Source organism: Oncorhynchus keta, chromosome 2 (genome assembly GCF_023373465.1).
Source record: "Oncorhynchus keta strain PuntledgeMale-10-30-2019 chromosome 2, Oket_V2, whole genome shotgun sequence".
NCBI classification, from domain to species: domain Eukaryota; kingdom Metazoa; phylum Chordata; class Actinopteri; order Salmoniformes; family Salmonidae; genus Oncorhynchus; species Oncorhynchus keta.
In genome coordinates, this window is record NC_068422.1 from 67,767,333 (window position 1) to 67,787,802 (window position 20,470).

General features: G+C 43.1%; 3 protein-coding genes and 1 long non-coding RNA gene across 7 annotated transcripts in view; 3 read left to right on the forward strand and 1 right to left on the reverse strand.

Moving 5' to 3' along the window:
* The first annotated feature begins 560 nt into the window (after positions 1–560).
* LOC118359089 (cytochrome c oxidase subunit 5A, mitochondrial-like) lies at positions 561–6,675 on the forward strand. Its single transcript, XM_035737324.1, has 5 exons — positions 561–832; positions 1,814–1,930; positions 2,087–2,208; positions 5,364–5,488; positions 6,538–6,675. Exons 1-4 carry the CDS (start codon positions 760–762, stop codon positions 5,475–5,477), a joined length of 426 nt encoding a protein of 141 aa, XP_035593217.1. The 5' UTR covers positions 561–759; the 3' UTR covers positions 5,478–5,488; positions 6,538–6,675.
* LOC118359095 (uncharacterized) lies at positions 5,847–7,715 on the reverse strand. The gene is made up of 2 exons (XR_004820592.1): positions 7,577–7,715; positions 5,847–6,625 (listed from the first exon to the last, which is right to left on the reverse strand). It is a non-coding gene; the product is annotated as an uncharacterized LOC118359095 (long non-coding RNA).
* fam219b (family with sequence similarity 219 member B) lies at positions 7,704–15,179 on the forward strand. The gene is made up of 6 exons (XM_035737311.2): positions 7,704–7,853; positions 12,134–12,248; positions 12,379–12,472; positions 12,577–12,654; positions 12,945–12,996; positions 13,300–15,179. The coding sequence occupies exons 1-6, from the start codon at positions 7,779–7,781 to the stop codon at positions 13,447–13,449; spliced, it is 564 nt and encodes a 187-aa protein (XP_035593204.1). The 5' UTR covers positions 7,704–7,778; the 3' UTR covers positions 13,450–15,179.
* A 1,150-nt stretch (positions 15,180–16,329) lies between these two features.
* LOC118359062 (AT-rich interactive domain-containing protein 3B-like) overlaps positions 16,330–20,470 on the forward strand; it is a 70,177-nt gene continuing 66,036 nt past the window's right edge. For 2 of the 4 annotated variants that reach the window (XM_035737274.2, XM_035737281.2), the window contains exons 1-2: positions 16,337–16,524; positions 17,742–18,380. In XM_035737274.2, the coding sequence (XP_035593167.1) occupies positions 16,417–16,524; positions 17,742–18,380 (747 nt within the window). In that variant the 5' untranslated portion in view covers positions 16,337–16,416. Of the gene's footprint in view, positions 16,525–16,786; positions 17,046–17,741; positions 18,381–20,470 lie in introns of those variants that run through there. The other 2 variants (XM_035737289.2, XM_035737299.2) reach the window with 2 other exon arrangements.

The following is a 20,470-nucleotide window of genomic DNA, read 5'->3' on the forward strand; positions in this document are numbered from 1 at the left end:
TTTGGGACTGTGCCTTTGCCGGAGTAGTATGGGCTAGGTGTTGTTAGGTTTGGTAAGGGGGATTTTGTATTGACGTGGGCCAGGTTAGAGAGAGGTGTAGGGAGAGCGAGAGGGACGGATAGGGACAGGTTTCTGCTCTGGCTTCTCATGAGTCTCTTTAAACGGGGGCTGTGGGAAGCCAGGCAGAACATGGTGAAGACAGGGAGAGATGGGGGGGTGGAAGGGATAGTGAGGAGGGTGGAAGGAGATTTGAGGGGGAGGATGAAGAGGGAGGAGAGGAAGTGGGGGCAGCATGCTGCTCGGGAGAGATGAAGGGGGGGTTTAGGGCTGGGTGTCATTTAGATTTGTAAGGGGATAGATTAGGGACAGGGAGATAGGGAAAGGTAGTTTGTAGGGTGACGGGGAGGGAAGATGCTCCCCTGAGGTTTTGTTTGGGGTTTTTGTTTAGTTAAATTAAAATACCATTATTGGAGTATGTACGAAAATTATGAGTTGTAAAGAATGAATGGTATTGAAGGTAATAAATGATTTTTTATAAACAATAAAAAAAAATGTGCATTGTGTGCATATATTTCCAACTGGCAGTTGTTGATAGGCCTTCAAGGTGAGGCTAACAGCTTACCTAACTCGCGCGGTAGTCTCCTAGCACGTAGGCCCTGCGGTTTTGCGCAGACGCAATTGCTTCCCTTTTCGATGTCCCTCTGAATCTGTTCCTTAGCATACGACACAGCTAGCCACTGATTCTCACCGGTCGGCAAGATGTTCAGAGCCGCTGTTCGACTTTCAACCTCTGGGGTACGGAGTTTAGCGCGGATACGACCATGTTACTCGGGTAAGACTGACGGCAAAGCCTATTAAATTGTCTATTTATTCAATTTGTCTATTTATTTAATGTATACAATTGTTTGCCTTTCGTGTTAGCCAGTTGTCCATCGCAAACAGCCATAAAGCTAGTTAACGTTAGTCGTAAATGGTATGTAACGTTAAGGGAGTCTCACACAACTCGACAGTTTACACTATTAGGCTAATTCAATGCATTGCGGTAAGTATATTAAGTCACAAACTGTTAAATTGTGTATTGCGGTCCTACACACAGATGGTATTCGCTGTATGTAGCTAGCTTAAAGCTAAGTCAATGGGACTGTTTGCGTCAGGGTGACATTGATTTCCAGTTGATCTAAAGTAACATTTATTGGTGCCCTTAGTGTAGTGTCATCACGTTCATAAATTTGTCATATCCAGTGTAAATTTATAGATTCCATGAGACCGCTAGTAAACTTTAGCATGTGTCCTTGTGATGACCCACGCTTCAGTTTTTCGAGGGAATCACAAGTGCACAACAATGCGCAGCAATCCTAGACCTTGCGGTCAAACCAGGGTATGGTCATGTCCTACACCATCGACTGCTCTTGAGATCTGTACACTCAGTTATGGCTAGATTTGTGCTGTGAAAATAAACTGAGTGTCTTGTCATTGACCTCCTGGCCCAGTTAACCAGATTGCTGTAAATATACATTCCTTCCCTGCAAGCGAAGGAGATATTGCAATTATGCATTTATATGTCAAAGGTCAGTTTCCCCTAGAATAGATCTTAGTGTAGTACACAGGCAAAGTACTCAAAACATACTGGGCTGCAAAAATCTTATTTGAAATCAGCTGGTAGTGAGATGACATGTCTGACAGAAGGTGTAGGTTATGGCTCACCTGCTTTGTCATGAGAATGGAAGGGTGTGTATTTTTTTTTTTCAGTCAAGCATCTACGAATAGTCCTTGACCTATAGAAAATAAACTAATTCTAGATTATATGTTGCAGCTCCTTTGGCCTCCCGATGCTACTCCCATGCCAAGGTGGAGACCGATGAGGAGTTCGATGCCCGTTGGGTCACTTATTTCAGCAAGCCAGACATTGATGCCTGGGAGCTGAAGAAAGGTGATCTTCTAAAGATTATTGAAAATAAGTTTGCACTTTTGCCGACCGGTCTGTCATTTTTTTTTTTTTTCAGTCCTTGAGTTGGAGACTAACGGATAGCCGGATAAAAAAAGAAAAGGTTAACAGTATGCTTGAATCCCATTCCACATCCCATAGGCATGAACACATTAATTGGCTACGACCTGGTACCTGAACCCAAAATCCTCGACTCAGCTCTTCGTGCTTGCCGAAGGTTGAATGACTTGGCCAGTGCCATCCGCATCCTCGAGGCAGTCAAGGTGAGCTACACAGCTTCCCCTACTGACTTCTAGTGAAGTCATATCTCAATAAAATAAACGATGTATTTTTGGTATTTTACAGTGCAGTCAGGAAGTGTTCAGACCCCTTGACTTTTCCCACATTGTAATGTTGGCCTTATTCTAAAATTGATTAAAATATTTCCCCCCTCAATCTACACACAATAATGACAAAGCGAAAACAGGTTTAAATGTTTCTGCAAATGTACTAATAAAACATACCTATTCAGACCCTTTGCTATGAGACTTGAAATTGAGCTCATGTTTCCTTCCAATGATCATCCTTGATGTTTCTATAACTTGATTGGAGTCCACCTGTGGTAAATTCAATTGATTGGACATGATTTGGAAAAGCACACATACCGGCCTATGTAAGGTCCCATAGTTGACAGTGCATGTCAAACCAAGCCATGAGGTCGAAGGAATTGTACTTGGCTTCGGGACAAGTCTCTGAATGTCCTTGAGTGGCCCAGCCAGCGCCCAGACTTGAACCTGTTCGAACATCTCTGGAGAGACCTGAAAGTAGCTGTGCAGCGACGCTCCCCATCCAACCTGACAGAACTCGAGAGGATCTGCAAAGAGGAATGGGAGAAACTCCCCAAATACAGGTGTGCCAAGCTTGTCGCTTCATACCCAAGAAGACTCGAGGCTGTAATCACTGCCAAAGGTTTTTCAACAATGTACTGAGTAAAGGGTCTGAATACTTATGTAAATGTGTGTGTGTGTGTGTGTACACACACACACACACTTATATATATATATAGATACACACATACAGATAAACCCAAACATTTGTAAAAACCTGTTTTCGCTTTGCCATTATGGGGTATTGCATGTAGATTAGGGGGGGGGGTCTTAGAATAAGACTAATGTAATTGAAAAATGTAAAGGGTTCTGAATACTTTCCAACTGCACTGTATTAGGATCCCCATTAGCTGTAGCAGCAGCTACTCTACCTAGGGTCCACACAACATGACACAATACAGAACATTAGTAGTCAAGGACAGAACTACATAAGTGTGGATATACTCGCTGCTTTTATATCTTGTCAAAATGGAAAATCTCTTTACATTTCAATTTATGCCATTTGGTTAAAGGAGCTACATGTAGAATTTTTCCATTGTAATTTCTGAAAATGTCAATATACTGAACAAAAATATAAAACGCAACATTCCCTTTTGTGGGGGAGAACTCATTCTGATTAGGTGGGCCTACTGCAATTCACATAGCTTCCACATGGGTGAGACATTCTACATGTTACAGCACCTTTATCTTATTCAGTAGGTGTTTTTGTTCCAGATGGCTTTTGTACAGATGGCTGAGCATAAATTTAAATGACTTTCATTCAGACAAATTCACCAAAAGCACATTTTTGAATATTCCAGTAGCTTTGAAAATTGGTTCCTCTGAAATATGCATACTATTGACTTTTAGGGTGTGGGCTATTTCTTGTATTTGGTGGAAGCAGACTAATCTTCACATGAGCCACCTTGCTGTACAAAAAGAACAGTCAAACTCCTTAATTAGTAGGTGTACCAATTCCTCACCCTTTCAAATGTAGCCAACTAACCCTAACCCTTTTATTTAACTAGACTAGCTGGAAGGCTCACAGCATAATCTATTTTTATGCTATACTGAATGCAACATTTAACGAGTTACAGTTCATATAAGGAAATTAGACCCTAATCTATGGATTTCACATGACTTTGCATGGACACAATATGGGTGGGCATAGGCCCAGCAAATCAGACTTCTTTTATTTTTTTCATACAAAAGGGCTTTATTACAGACAGAAATACTCATCAGGTGGCTGGTCTCAGACAATCCCACCACAAGTGAAGAAGCTAGATATGCAGGTCCTGTGCTTACGTGGTTGTGAGGCCGGTTGGACGTACTGCCAAACTCTCTGAAATGATGTTGGAGGCAGTTTATGGTAGAAAAATTAACATTTGAAAATAAGAGAGCCGCACACTCTAGGAGCTCAGATGCAAAAATGTAATTACCAACGTTTCGACAGTCTTCTTCAGGGTATACAGCGGGGCAATAAAAGTATTTAGTCAGCCACCAATTGTGCAAGTTCTCTCACTTAAAAAGATGAGGCCTGTCATTTATCAGAGGTCCACTTCAACTATGACAGACAAAATGAGAAGAAAAAATCCAGAGGGGAGTGGCTTTGTAAGAAGCATTAAGGTCCTGGAGTGGCCTAGCCAGTCTCCAGATCTCAACCCCATAAAATCTTTGGAGGGAGTTGAAAGTCCTTGTTGCCCAGCAACAGCCCCAAAACATCACTGCTCTAGAGGAGATCTGCATGGAGGAATGGGCCAAAATACCAGCAACAGTGTGTGAAGACTTACAGAAAATGTTTGACCTCTTATATACCCTTTGTTGGCAATGACAAAGTATTGAGAAACTTTTATTGTCCAAATACTTATTTTCCACCATAATTTGCAAATAAATTCATTAAAAATCCTACAATGTGATTTTCTGGATTTTTTTCTCATTTTGTCTGTCATAGTTGAAGTGTACCTATGATAAATTACAGGCCTCATCCTTTTAAGTGGGAACTTGCACAATTGGTGGCTGACTAAATACTTTTTTGCCCCACTGTATATAGAGAAATTAACATGACATTTTCTGGCAACAGCTCTGGTTGACATTCCTGCATTCAGCATGCCAATATCATGCTCCCTCAACTTGACAGTGGCATTGTGTTGTGACAACTGCACATTTGAGTGGCCCTTTGTCCCCAGCACAAGGTGCACCTGTGTGACGATCATGCTGTTTAATCAGTTTCTTGATATGCCAAGTGGATGGATTATCTTGGCAAAGGAGAAATGCTCACTAACAAAATGTAAACATTTGAGAAAAATACACTTTGTGCATATGGAACATTTCTGGGATCTTATTTCAGCTCATGGGACCAACACTTCACATAGTGTTTATTTTTGTTCTGTATATGTCACTTTTTTGTGAAATTGGGTTTAACATGTAAAATAATTTTGATTTAATTTCCTTTGAATTTATTCACATAATATTATTATTTTAGGAAATGTATAGAATGGTACACAATATTCAACCTGTATGCCTTTTTTGTAATATTCCCTATGGTGAACTTCATCATCCTCTCTCTGTAACAGGACAAATCTGGCCCCCACAAAGATATCTACCCATATCTGATTCAAGAACTGCAGCCCACTCTGATTGAGCTGGGTATCTCCACACCTGAGGATCTGGGCATGGACAAATTATAGACATCCTCTGGGTGAGTGCTTACACATTGAAAAGTGAATGCTCTGGGCCCAGTTTCTCAAAAGCATATTAAGGCTAAGTTCATTGTTACAACCTTTGTAGGAGCATTGTTAAATCTCTGAGCCGTGTCCCAAAACCTTTGTTCCTAAAGTTGCACTTAAACGCATGTTATTTACCAACTGCCTCAGACCATTTGTAGAACAGCGAAGTGCATCGTTAAATATGTTATACAGATCCCCACTAAACAGAATCAAAATGTTTCAGTCTGTGACCCCATAACTTCACAACAAAGTTGAATACAAATAAAGTTGTCAATGTCTCTGCAAATATTAAACAAGTAAAGGATGATGACTGCATTAAAAGACAAATAGTCTATCCAAAGTATAGGCTACATAGGCCTATATTTAAATTAGTTATGTTTATTCAATTGAGTTTTATTTTGTGCATTATAGGGTAAGCTGCCTCAATATTAGCAGCCATAGGTGATAATCTCTAGGAGTTTATACAGCATCAGTATTGTGGAATAATTCTAATGTTAAAGGTGCAATGTGCAGAAAAATCGCTCCTCCATTTCCTGGTTGCTAAAATTCTAGTTTGCCTAATTTCAGTTGGATAAAACAAGCAGTCATTGTGTAGAGAATCATTGTACTGCTCTGAAATAACTTTTCCATATCAATGTGAAGCTGGTGTACAAAACCAAGACACTAAAACTGAACTTGAGAACTGGAAGCATAGATATAGCGCACATAACAGATCTACCGCATCTTAGGCTTGCTTTCAATGAGTGACATCTATAACCCATTTCTATGTGAACTTGGTCTGGTTGCCCAGAAAGTTACATACTGCAGCTTTAAGGTAAGATGTCAATGGAGAAAGCTGGCCTGAGAGCAGCGCTGCCTTTCTTTTGATCCGATCAGTATTGACACATGCCTCAACGACACGATAAGCGAATGTTCTCTCTGCATGGTCTTTTGGGAAACGCATGTTGCATCTTCGGGCCCTTCAGAGTTCTCTTCATTTTTAAATCAACTAATTAAATGTGTCCTTTTCATTTCCCCTCAGGTCATCTGGTGGCCAACGAGATGAACCACTTCTCTTCAAGTCTCTGCCTTGTCCTGGTGTCTGTATGATGTTGATTTAATCCACTCTCCTGTTGTGTACAAAATTATGGATTTAATAAAGCAATATCTATTGACGCTGTCTCAATGGTAAGCTTGATTTACTGGCGTGTAGTAACCCATTAATTCAAAAGGTGTCAATGTTCAATTTCCAAACAAACTTTTGCTCAATTAAATCAATTATGGTCTTTTCAGACAACTGACATATACAACATATTATGTTTACATGAACATATGGCAGACCCAAACATTTAACCTAACTAGTAGTATGTACTTTGATGCATCTCATAACACTGCTGGGTCGAAACTGATATAAAATGGTAGTTCAAGAAAGTTGAGGACAAAGGGATTAATTCCAACAATGGGTTTGGTCAGCATTCACTTTGATTCAATGCAGAGGGGTCTTGTAATTCTGTCAGGTTTTGCATAACCTCTCAAACCCTTCTTCCCGTAGTGTAGGGTGTTCAGCTGTTAATTTCGCCCACGGCTGGCTGTTAAACGTCAATGATTGCTTGTGGACCGGTTTTTGAAATATGGCCCTTCTCTCATTTTAGCGAGAAATAATCTTAAAACACTAACATCAACTAGCAGATTTGCAAATAGCCATATGTTGCGTACTTCCTCCGTTAACGTTACACATGCTAGATTGCTAATTAGCACTGGTGGTCGTCTTCCTGAAGTGCTGTGATACGGCCGTTTGGGGACACTAACCATAAAGGTGTGTGGTAATTTAACATTTTGTTTTATCAAAATTCCAAAACTTTACCGCAAGCGATCCGTGTTAACGTTAAGAGCAAGCGTCGGGGCTCTTAACAAAATGGTCCCCGGGAAGAAGTTACCTTCATCAATAGGTGCTAGCCAAAATGTCATTTTGCACTATCCCTGTTAGGTGGCCCATTTAGTTGAATATTGCAATAATCAGACAGTATTACCAATATCAAATTCTATCACCAGAAAGTTTGTTACCACTGAAGTTCTCCCACCTTGTGGTTTCTGATGTCATACGGTAGGGATGAAGGAAGGACGGTGAAAGTAGTCCAAGGTTTCTGTTGACAGGAAGCGGAAGTGGTCATTAGACTAGCTAGCAGGAGGAAAAGACAGCAGCGATAAGACATCCTTTCATGGATGGTTGGAAATAGTCAACATGCCGGTTTTAGCGTATAAAGCGTGAACATTCCTACCAACATGAACAACATTATGGAGGAACAGGAGAGGGATACTCTCCTTGCTGCTGTGCCCGAATCCCAAGTTTTGACGCCGGTAACTATGTTTTGGCTAGCTAGCTAACCAATAACACGCAATCTGATTTCTGGCAACTGTTTTCAAATGACAGCCAACCTTGCTACCATTCGATCAGCGTATAAAGTTACTTGGCTTGTTATTTACTGTTTACTGCTAACGTTAGCAAAGTTTGTAAGTTAACCATGTTGGCTACAGATTGTACACCAGATATTGAGAACGTTATTTAAATCTGTCATTTAGAAGACGCTCTTAACCATAATTGCTCTGGATAAGTGACTTGCTCAAGGGCACATCGACATATTTTCCACCTAGTCGCCTCGGACATTCGAACCAGCGACCTTTTTGTTACTGGCCCAACGTAGTTTTCCTTACTTCCACCAACAGCAGTTAGCAGCCAACATAGTGACAAATCTAATTTTTCAAATTTCAATAGCTCTTTAACCATTACTCCTAAAACTTTAACTGGTTCTAGCTAACCCGATGGCATAGACACACATTTTACACGCTTTTTTATTTTTTAATATTATTATATATTTTTTTCAATAGCTTCTTTGTCATGTGACCAAGTGACTTCAAACAAGGTTCAAAATGTACACTCAGCAGACCTACACATTGCACACACTTTAGTTTGTCCATTTTCATCTCACATGTTTTTACATTAGTTTTTCAAACTTTATAATTTCAATAGCTCAATAGTAATGTGACACAATGACCGCAAACTACTTGTCCACGGACTGGCGGAGACGGGTGCCGCGAGGCAACCAGTGCGGTAATGGGACCGGTCCCGGAGAAACTGGCGGCATCCCTGGTGAGAGTTCTTTTTTTTTGTGAAGGGCAGAGTGCCTGGAATGCGTTCGCCCCGGGAGAGGGACCCAAGCCCTGGAAAGCTTTGCTGCTTCAGCGGCGTCTGGTGAGCTCTCCCTGGCCTTTGAAAATCTGGGAGCGAGGGTGTAAATCTCAAAGGTGGGCCCGTACCCATATCCACAGCAGGTCTCAAAGGTGAACAGCCTCTGGCAGGTTATAACAATGTAGGTAAGGAAAGTCTGCAAAAAATATCTGTAATTTCGGGGTAAGGATTGGCTCTTAGGGCTGGGTCGGTTGGGGTGCGAAGCGGGGCTGGGCTCGAGCCGTGGCTGGGGGAGCAGTCGCTCTGTCGCCCTTTTTATTTTTATATTTTTATTCCACCTTTATTTAACCAGGTAGGCCAGTTGAGAACAAATTCTCATTTCCAACTGTGACCTGGCCAAGATAAAGCAAAGCAGTGCGACATAAACAACAACACAGAGTTACACATAAACAAACATACAGTCAATGACACAATAGAAAAATCTATGTACAGTGACTGCAAATGTAGAAGATTAGGGAGGCCCTCCTCTCGCCATCATTGGAAGTTAGTTGTGCAACTCATGGTTTCTCGTGCGTGGTCTCGCAAGGGGCTGTATGTGGGTGGTGTCCGTTGGCCGGCCGAAGGCGGACCGGTGGGGAGGTTGGGTCTGGTGGTTGGCGGTGCAAACTCTGGACACGATCTGGGACCTTCTCGCAGATCTCGCCAGCTATGGCGCTTGCCGGCCCCAAACATTGTAGGTGGGGAGGTCTCCTCTACACTCACTAGACTTGAGGCGGAGACTAAACCCATTGGCCCTGTAGTGATAGGGCATTGCATGGATCTGGCTCATGCCCTACGAAGTGGGGAAAGGTATCTCCAGCTTGTCTGGGGAGCGAGGCCTACATTTGATGTGGGTAGTACCATCCATGGCCATTGATTTGCTGCGGAACAATAAAACAGATGGAAGAAGCTTAGGTTCCCACTGGTGACGGATCACTGAATGTCAACTTGATGAAATTCAAAGGAGCGTACCCAAATGTCGCAGTCGCACTCAAATCACCCGTGGAGTGACTGTGACCCCCTCATGTCAAAGTGAGGAATATCGATGAAGCGCTGGTAAAGGTGGTCGATGGTGCCGCTAGATACTGCGAGGGTTATTTTGTTCTTGATTGGGTGTAAAAACCCCATTAAAGAAGGTTAGTAGCAGAAGGTTAGTAGCGGCAACTGATGTCCAGTTTGTAAGATAGAAAAGCCTCTGATGATACCACCGGATGGATGTCATTTTGACGATATCTGACCGTTGCATGCTAGCCTTCGCGGTCGCTCTCAATCCACCTTCAGGGTGGCTGTGACCCACTCATGTCAAAGTGAGGCAATTCGATGAAGCAGGGACAAAAGGTGGGACATAATTGATATTCTCTTGAGGTAGCCAAATGCATTGTCATCTAATTAGTGACGCGCATGAATGTAGGAACGAGATTCCCACTGTCCCTACCTATTGTCTAGCAAAACCACAGTCAAGGGAACGGGCTTGGCGGAATCAGCGGGGAAAGAAGACCCTGTTGAGCTTGACTCTAGTCTGGCACTGTGAAGAGACATGAGAGGTGTAGAATAAGTGGGAGGCCTTTGCCGCCGGTGAAATACCACTACTCTCGTCGTTTTTTCACTTACTTGGGGAGGCAAGCCCTGGGTGCGACCCGCTCCAGGGACAGTGGCAGGTGGGGAGTTTGACTGGGGTGGTACACCTGTCAAACGGTAACGCAGGTGAGCTTAGGGAGGGCAAAAGCTCGCTTGATCTTGATTTTCAGTATGAAAAGTTCATAGCGATGTCGCTTTTTGATCCTTCGATGTCGGCTCTTCACCAAGCGTTGGATTGTTCACCCACTAATAGGGAACATGAGCAGAGTTTGGACCATTGTGAGACAGTTTAGTTTTACCCTACTGATGATATGTTGTTGAAATAGTAATTCTGCTCAATACGAGAGGAACCGCAGGTTCAGACATTTGGTGTACGTGCTTTGCTGAGGAGCCAGTGATGCGAAGCTACCATCTGTGGGATTATGACTGAATGCCTCTAAGTCAGAATCCCCCCTAAACGTAACGGTACCGTAGCGCCGCAGATCTTCGGTTGGCCCGGGTTAGCCTTCCTCTTTTGACAGGTGAGTAGAGCCGTTCGTCACGAGGTTGGGGTGCAGCCGGATAAGTTGCTGCCCCTCTCCTGATGCGCACCGCATGTTTGTGGGGAACCTGGTGCTAAATCACTCGTAGACGACCTGATTCTGGGTCAGGGTTTCATACGTAGCAGAGCAGCTCACTTACTGCAATCTATTGATAGTCAGCCCTCGATCTAAGCTTTTGTCGGGGCCAGAGGCCAGACACAGAGTGTAAGAGAGAACAGGCAGGTGGGTAGAAGGCATAAGACATGGACATTGGGCTCTGGATAGGTAGGGGGCTAGGTGGTGGTCGCCCATCCGCCAGGCCCGTCTTCTGGTGGGATTGTCAGTCAGGTTGGGACTCGCTGTAGAAGTCAAAAGGTCACCAGGTGCACGATGAGGCCTTCCCCAAGGCTGGGGGCACTCAGAGTCCAAGCAGGGACGGCCGGACTCGGGCTGGGGGCATCACTCAGGATGTGGAGGTTGGGTTGGGGACTTAGTCTCTGAGTGGATAAAAGCGGGCAGATTCCAAGCGTTATTATGAGCCGTCCTCCACTCAGCAGCCTCCATTGCTATATGGAAATGGCTAAATTGAAATGTTTCTTGCAGAAGAAATATGAAAAGCATAGCTATGGTAGCAATTGAAACGGAAGAGTTTCACAAAGTTAATGACACGACTGAATCCAAACAGAACACTGGTAATTTTATGATATAACCAAATATTTTGGGTGTCCTTTACTGGACAGCCCTATACAAACCGCCAGCAAACCGCCAGATTTGAACTAACCTGTATTTGATAACACTTTTTATGGTCTTGATTCGGGTGTGACCAGTTGCAGGTGATTCGTTTGAATTTTGAAAATGCTCAGTTATTAAAATAAATGTTTTTCTCCATGAAGTAATCCAACAATGTTTATGCCACCATCTTGTCAATTAAAAACCTTCTCTCATTGAGCGACACTGGTGAGTCCCATCGTGACATGCAGCACTTTGGGAAGTGTCATGATCATGATGGCACTCACCTGTGACAAACAATGTGAGAAGATTTTAAATAGACAAAATGGCGGCGTAAACATTGTTGGATTACCTCATAGGAGCAAAAAATGTATTAAAAAAAATTGATCCGTTTCTAAATTGGTAGCAATATACTTTGATAGTTATCTTTTTGAGTCAAATGAGAGGCTAATGGCAGGGCTAATTTGTAGTTGTGTAGCAGCATTAAGGGCAAGGCTGTTTTCTGTAGTTGTCTTCCAGGGATCCTCTATTTGTAACAGAATCCTCCATGACATTTCATACATTCCTGATTTTCACATGTCAAGGGTCCGGGCAATGGCAGCAGCTCAAGACCAAGGGCTACAGATGGGGGCATCAGACCTTTGGAGAAGAGGGGACCCTACATCATGTCCAAAGCCCCAGCCATTCACATGAAACTACGTAAGCACATCCCTGGCCCTAGATTGACACAATTCCTGTTTAAAGCCTTGTGATGATTCAGTATTTCAGTGTCATAGCCTATGTTTTTATTTAAAGTGTTCTTCTGCATGTGACTGAATCCTGGCTTTAGAGAAACACCGTGAGATGGCCCGTAAAGCAATGAAGAAAAAAGGCCTTACCTCAGGGGGTCCAGTGATGCAACAGCCCAGGCAAGGAGGAAAGAGGTAAGAGATGTATGTTTGTAGGTGTGTATCATTGGACGCCTACAAACATGGAATTTGAGGTATTTGAGCTGTTACAATTCAAGTTTCTCTTGTTCCTCTTGTAGAAGTGTGAAGTTCAACAAAGGCTATGCTGCTTTGAGTCAGCATGCTGAAGAGACACTGGTAGCATTGGATTCAGACAGGTAAAGGACTACACACATATGGCGCCGAATGTTGATCTGCCAATCGTTCGGCGCGCTGGGATTTAGGGACCACACCCTGGTGGATGTCTGACATTGTGTGCGCCTGGTCAGCAATGCACATTTTAAAAGGCAATTTTCCCACGTTTGCATAGACCACATTTATGGTAAACGCTGCATATGTTGACTCAATCGTAAATTACCTTTAAGTGGCACATTGTCCAAATCTGAGATCGGATTGAATCCCAGCCTAAGAGTTTTCCTAATGACATTATCTTGTCTTGACCTTGCAGTGATGATGAGCTAGATGTCGAGCAGTATTCCTCGGGATATTCTTCAGCTGAGGTGAGTGTGCCCAGTGTGAAAGAGTGTATACTATACTCAGACCATGCTTCTACATAGAAAGGCTTGTTCGTTGAGCAGCAGTGCTCTCTATCAGGAACAGGGTTCAGTTTTTATATAAAATAGTTGCCCTTATAGTCAACTGCACATCTATTCATATTTAAACAAGATTCAATACAAGTATACACAATGTAAAAAATAATCTGAAATCCACCTACAATTTATATTCTCCTCACACATTTTTCTTAACCTCCTGTCCGCATACCTTTTTTGAATTGTCATTCCACGGCTGACCTCTCTGTGCAGGTACACCCAGACCTGAGCAGGCAGCTGCTGCAGGATGGATACCGGCTGGATGAGATCCCTGACGACGAGGACCTGGACCTCATTCCCCCTAAAGCCATGGGTTCCTCAGCCTGCTGCTGCGCTGAGGCCCCGTCGTGCTCCGTGCAGTGAGGAGGGCACTTAGTGCTGTGACCTGGCTGACCCTGCAGCTCTGTGTTTAAAGACTGGACCTCTGTTACCCTGACCTTAGCCACTGTTTAAGTCAAGGAAAGGCCTCTTGTTCCCCAAACCCTACCACTGTCTAAGCATGGAACCCCCCAAACACTTTAAACGCCTAGCCACTGTTTATGCAGTGCTCTCTACACCCTAACTAACCTTAAGCATGGACTGAAGTCATGGGGGCCTTAGCCACTGTCCAAGCGGGCTCTCTGTCACCCCAAAGGTTGACCTCTGTGTTATTTTGGATCTAGATGAAATGCTAACCATGCTGAAGCCCCTCTGAATAGACAGGTGCAGGGTGATTCATCTCTGGACATGCACTATACTCATTCACCTGATGGAGAAGGTCACTGTCTTGTTGTCCTCTTTGGCATATCTCTCCCAGGTCTATTTAAACATAGAAAATTGATATGCATACAGCAAATGTCCTAGAGCGGTTTGAACGCAAAAGTTTTTCCGCAAGCTTGTCTTGCTCCAATTCCCTTTCAAAGTAAGCCCTTTGAAAACAAACCTGAACATTCCCTAGCTTTAGATATATTGATTGGCATTTTTAATACATCTTCCTAAAATTCCCTGTTTCTGTTGCAAATCCTTGGTATTAATCTTGGGTCTAACCTCAAACCCTTGTCTGTGGCTTTGACACTACATGGTTTACTTGTAAGTAAATTAATGCTTTAAATTGTATAGGGAAACTAGCACTTACTCATGTCAGGCTGCCTTTCAATGCTTTTTCCAAAGTGTTATATGTTAAAGGGTTACAAAATGGCACTGTTTTTACTGTAATGTTACAGCAATGAGAACTGGTCAATCTTGTCCTGTGTGTTAGAGGTAACATTACATCCCATGGTGTCACTGAGGTTAACCACTACCTCCTGACAATGCTGTACACAATAACCTACTTGATCCTCTGCCTACTACATATAGTAGTTACTTAGATACTCACAGGGACATGCATGCGATAGGCGATCTGAACAGACAAGTCACCGACCTGTTACATTTTGATCACTCTCACTCGCATGTCACTCAGCAAATTGTCAATTTACCCACCCGTATGTTAGTATTTTGGTATCTTCTGATTTTTAAAGCAAGCAGTACATTGTCAGTACACTAAACATTTTCAAGAATTCTGTCTGTGTTGTCAGGCATTAGAATGAGTGATTCTCATCACTCGAGCCCTTACATGTGTGGCTAAAGATAAGTGGGTTTGCTAGTTGCTGTTTATCAGTGCAGACTTAATGTGGAAGTGTGTGTCAGTCTGGTGGTGTTTACACAAGCGACCCAATTCTGATATTCTTTTCACTAATTGGTATTTTGACCAATCACATCAGCTTTGAAAAAGAGCTGCGGTGGAAAGTTCTGGCATGATTGGTCCAAAGACCAATTTAGCAGAAAGAATATCAGAATTGGGCTGCCTGTTTAAACGCAGCCATTGAGTGCTTGACCTGTGTGCTAGATAGATAAATATTGCACTCAACACCAACTGGTGCAGTTAGTACACTGCACTCGCCTGTACTATGCAACTAATGGGACAATCTGCTTCTGTGTCCTAGTTAAAACAATATACCAAGTTTTACTGAGTGCTAAATGTTTTTAAAAAAAAACATTTATTAGGTATAGGAAACTATTTTTATTTGATTACAACGATTGTTTTGCTATATTCAATATAATTAATATGCACACGTCCTGTTGTAATTTTCTTCTGGTTTGCTGGAGGGGATGTTACACCATTGAAAGTTATTTTCACAGAATTCAGAATACTATCAACCTAATCTCTGTCAAATATTTGTTATGTAGAAGAGCTTGAATGTACAGCATTGAGGATGCAGAATATGTTTATGATGAGTATTCTGGTATATTGGAAAGACATCTTGATAAAAGCAGGTTGGTTATGTTAGATCAGGGGTGTCAAACTGGGCTGTTGGTTTTTGTTTTAACCTTTCAGTTAAGACCTAGACAACCAGGCGAGGGGAGTTCCTTACTAAACAGTGACCTTAATTCCACAATCAAGTACAAGGGAGGAGCGAAAACACACAGACATTACGCGCTCCGTGGAATGAGTTTGACACGTGGAATAAATAGATAGTTAACTGAACATAGAGACCACACATACAGTGGGGCCATAGTACCAGACCATTTCCATCCATTTGGGGGCAGAATTGAGTTGTCACAATATTTCATGGCGAGGGAAGTAGCTAACCGGCTGTCATTACTTGCGTTACGTACATGCATCACTGTATAAATGTGTCTTTATAGGCTATTTTATACTTCACCGCTCAGCAGAGTAGTTTTAATCTGGGATTATAAATTGCATTAGTACTGTACCTCAATAGTTATGTAATTTTAGCTTTGCATTATCAATGTTTGTCAAAAATGTAGGGCCGGCAAATTATTCAACAGGCAAGTTATCCACATGTTAAATGGAATTGTATTGAGGGAAAACGCCTGTCAGCATAACGGCCACACGCGATCTATTATGTACTATTTAATAGGCTCTAGTTTGCATGGACTGACAATGTTGCCATTCTCATAAAATTGCCATTCTCATGAGATTTGCATACGCATAGTAACTATTCAGCCAACGCTGCGCTGGAACTCTGGAACTTGTTGCTGTCACTGGGCGGGCCCTAATGATGTTGTACGCCTAGACGGGGGGTGTAATTCAAGTGAAGGAAAATCGAGTCAAGGGAGTTACCTCAACGGCTAGTTTTTCGAGATATGAGATCGGGCCATATTTCATGTTCGTCTTTCTCTAAATAAAAAAAAAGAAGTGGAGAAAGATACAATTGAGAGTTACACAGCCAACATTCTGCCTATCTGCTGGTGGGCAAATTTACCCCCGTGCATGCACAATTTCTCTGTGTTTACAAGTGATTGAAACCGTGCCAGCGAAGAGGGAAAAGGATAACCTAGGAAGGAGGGATGGTGGACAATTCCGGTAGCAGCAAGGCACAAATGGTGAGTTGTTTCCCCCTGTTTGGCGCTGTGCCCTGGCTGGGTCTCGGCTGTGTCATAGCCTATAGGAGCGAGGTAACGAACATTTATTTGCAGAGCAATATAGTCTCGTGCTTTTAGCCTATCAAAAGTAACGCTTTAAAAAAAATGGAAATCCTTATTAATATTTGGTTTTGATAGTTCAGCGTACGTCATTGCCAATGTCCTGTTTTAATTACAGTTAAAAATCCTACTGCAAATAAATAATGTATAGTGCGTAACCCAATAAAATAGATCAAATGCATGCATATTTTTATGCACTGTAATCTGCTCCCCTAATATGATTTAGATAGGGGGGAGTATATGTGCGTAGCGAGCTACGATACTATACGCTGTTTACTCATGTACGTTTTCTGGAGTCTCGCCATATACATCCGGAAGGCTAATTTTGACTGACTGCACGAATAGAAGAAGCTGTAGGCCTATGTGTTTTGGATAAAATTATATTCGAACTTTAACAATCATCTAACGTTAATTTTGAATGTAGGATACATCTGGGTTGATTTGTTGTTTTGGATTTAAGCTAAATTGACACCTTTTGATGATAAGAAACAACTGTACGAGGCTACATGGTTCACAATTATTTCAAAGTTGTTATTGTTACTGATGTTTATGTTAATCCAATGGTTTACATTGTTTTAGCTCATTCTTAAAGTGGTGCATATCTATTTCAATTGAGTGTTATGCGTTAACTCGAATTCATTTTTTTCCAAATAATAAACATAAATGCAATATGCTGTAGATCTATCTACAGGACAAAACGTGGTCTTGTAACTTCTGTATTATGTGCAGCTGTGCTGAACATTGTATACTTCTCCTATACTACACCTACGTATAAATATGTCCTGCATTTTACTACTGTACTTTTAAATACAATCACGTGTAGCACCAGATATTGCATACCATGCAGTCCTTTCCATGCAGTACATTTATTTGTACTTTTTGTTGTTGTTGTTTATTAACAGTATTTTGCAGTGTCTTCTCCCCTTTCCTCAATGTCAATTAGCCTTTCCCTCATCTATTGTGCTCATGTTGAAACTTACCCATGTTATCCTCATGAAGTGGATGGTTTGTTGTAGCCTACTGTACTAAGTCTAATCCTGACATCTGGGACTTCCCTGTTTTTTATGTCTAAATAGTCCACTTTGTGTTATGCATGTTTTTATTAGAACCTGTAAAGCCAGACATCCAGTGGTCATTTGAGTTGTTGGTTTATGGTTGGCTATTGATGTCTTCCTCACTTCCTCTCCCAGCCCAGCATGTCACAGGAGAGTGGTCTGGGGGGTGTCTATCCTCAGGCAGGCACGGCAGGAGGAATGAAGCTGGAGGCTGTCATGGAGCAGCTGCAGCGCCAGCAGCAGGCCAGGCTGGAGATGGAGTGCAAAGAGAGGCGGCTCCGCGAGGCCCACATCATGTACGCCCAGCAGGTAGCAGCGCAGCAGGCCATCCTGGCTCCGGCCCGGGCCTCTGGAGCTGGCTTCATGGGCAAGGCCCTGGTTGGAGGTGCAGGGATACCCAGAGGAGGCCCACTGTCCCGGGTCTCCAACCAGAGCAGTGTGGACTCAGAGAGAGAGGATGAGGAGGACAGAGGCCGGGATTCAGGGGATGATGAGGAGATGATGGATGGAGACGAGGGGAGTGAGGAGGAAGAGGGAGGGGCTAGTGGTCTTGAGTACCTCCGCAAGCAGACACTGGCTCTACAACAGGGTGCCTCCCACCTCCCAGCGCATCCATTTGGCAGTTACTCTACCTCAGGCCCCCAGCAGGTGCCATTGCCACCTGTCAGGGTGAAGCAGGAGCCTGACGAGAGCCGCTCTCCTGCAGGGCCCCATTCTGCCACCTCCCCCAACGGGCAGGCTGACTGGAATAGCTTTGAGGATCAGTTCAAACAGGTAAGGCCACCTTGGCTTACGCCATTCTACTATCCTTATAAATGTATGTCAGTTCTCCTTTCTTAGCTATATTCTCAAAATCCAATCCGAATGTAATTTTATGTCTGCCCTTGACATTAAAGAATAGATTTGTCCACATGAAGAAAGAAGCCACATTTCTTTGAATATTTCTCCTCGGCAGCTAATCTGGTATCCAAAGTTGTACCATCTCTTCCCCAAACACAGTGAGTCAACACAAAGCTGTATAATGAAAATACAAATGTCCCCCTTGGTAAGTAAGCGTCATATAGGGGGAAAGCCTTTCGCTATTTTCCAGTCTCCTGTTGTGTCTGATTTGTTTCTGCCCTCTCCTGCTGTGAGCGGGTGGGTTAATCTTAGCTTCGACACAGACCTCTCAGCCAGTATCTTTGTGAGACACTTACAATCACTGGGGAGGGCTGAGCCGCTCTATGGCTTTTGTGGCCAAAAATCCTAGAAGTGTGCACTGGCAGAGGGCCAGGCATGTGTGTCTCTCTCTCTCACTCTCTCTCTCTCTCACTCTCTCTCTCTCACTCTCTCAATCTCTCTCACTCACTCACTCACTCACTCACTCACTCACTCACTCTCTCACTCACGCACTCAGTGATTTCTCTCTTGTGCTCTCCTGGCAGACGTGCAGCACACGGTGTGAGAAGGTAGAGGTATCCTAAGGCACAGTAGTGGTGCTACCCATCTGAAGGGTTTCAGCACTGTGCCAAGTGTACTTTTTCCATTGAAGGTAAATATTTCCTCACAGCTTTGTCACGGCGCGACAGAATGCAGAGTGGAATCCAAGCTATCCTTCATGGTTGAGTCAGCACTAGGGAAGTAGCATGTGTTGTGTAACAGCCCACCCGTGGTTGATATAAAAAGCCATGTTGCAGTGGAGTTGACAGATGTAGGAGGCAGAACAGATCTATTGCTGTGACTGACCGTTGCATTGCGTGTGCTGCACTATCATTTTCCAAGGATGTCATTACTGTCTATTTAAAGGGGAAATGGCTTTGGGACTGTCACTCCGTCTATTTCCAAATTTAGCTCCACAGGAGTGATGGTGGAAGGGGAAGTAAATAAATGACAGCAGATTGAGCCCTGGATTAGAGGCAGGCAGGCAGCAGCAGTGCTATGGTTAGAGTAGGCTACAGTTATCACAAAGAACAGACGGACAGGATAGAGGGTGTAGTAGACTTCTAGCTACCACATTATTAGATCACAGTGGAAACAACCTAAATGAAAAAAAGTTTGATCACATTGTTATGTGACTGTGTACAAAAAAATGCGTCATTGGCGGCAGTAGGTTAGAGGTGGTCGACATGTCTCTGTTTAGGCCAGTTGTCAGACAGCCACCAGTGATCAGAGCAGGAGAGGTGTCGCAGAGCCCTGGCCTGGCTATCTGTGGCGTGGTTCTTTTATTAGGAGAGGGGATTGAGCCTGGGGGGTTGGAGAGGCATTGTCAAACGAGAATTGGTCTGCGCTTTTTTTTGTTTCCTCTCTTTTATCTTTCCTGTCATTATGTCAGCTCTGCAGTATTTAACGACTGCTCATCTCTTGTGGCAGTTTTAGGTTGCACTGCTGAAGGGGGACTTTTTTGATGGTATTGTCTTCAAGAGGCTGGAGAGAAGCCCCAGCAAATGCCACAAATACCATTCTCTGGAGGGAGTGTTGATTAATATTTTCAAAAGCAATGGCACACCATAATCTGGGTGTCACAATAGTTTGAACTAGCCTGTTATATTAATTTATATTAAGGTTATAAAAAACAAATAGAACAACCTACCACTGATTTGATATTATGCAATTGTTATAATATATATAATATATGCCATTTAGCAGACGCTTTTATCCAAAGCGACTTATATGTGTGATTTGTATGTGTACATACATTCTACGTATGGGTGGTCCCGGGAATCGAACCCACTACCCTGGCGTTACAAGCGCCATGCTCTACCAACTGTGCTACAGAAGGACCACGAATGGGAAAAGGGGATACCTAGTTAGTTTTACAACCTAATGCATTCAACTGAATGTCCTCTAAGTGTTTCCCAACTCCAGTTCTCCAGAACCCCCAACAG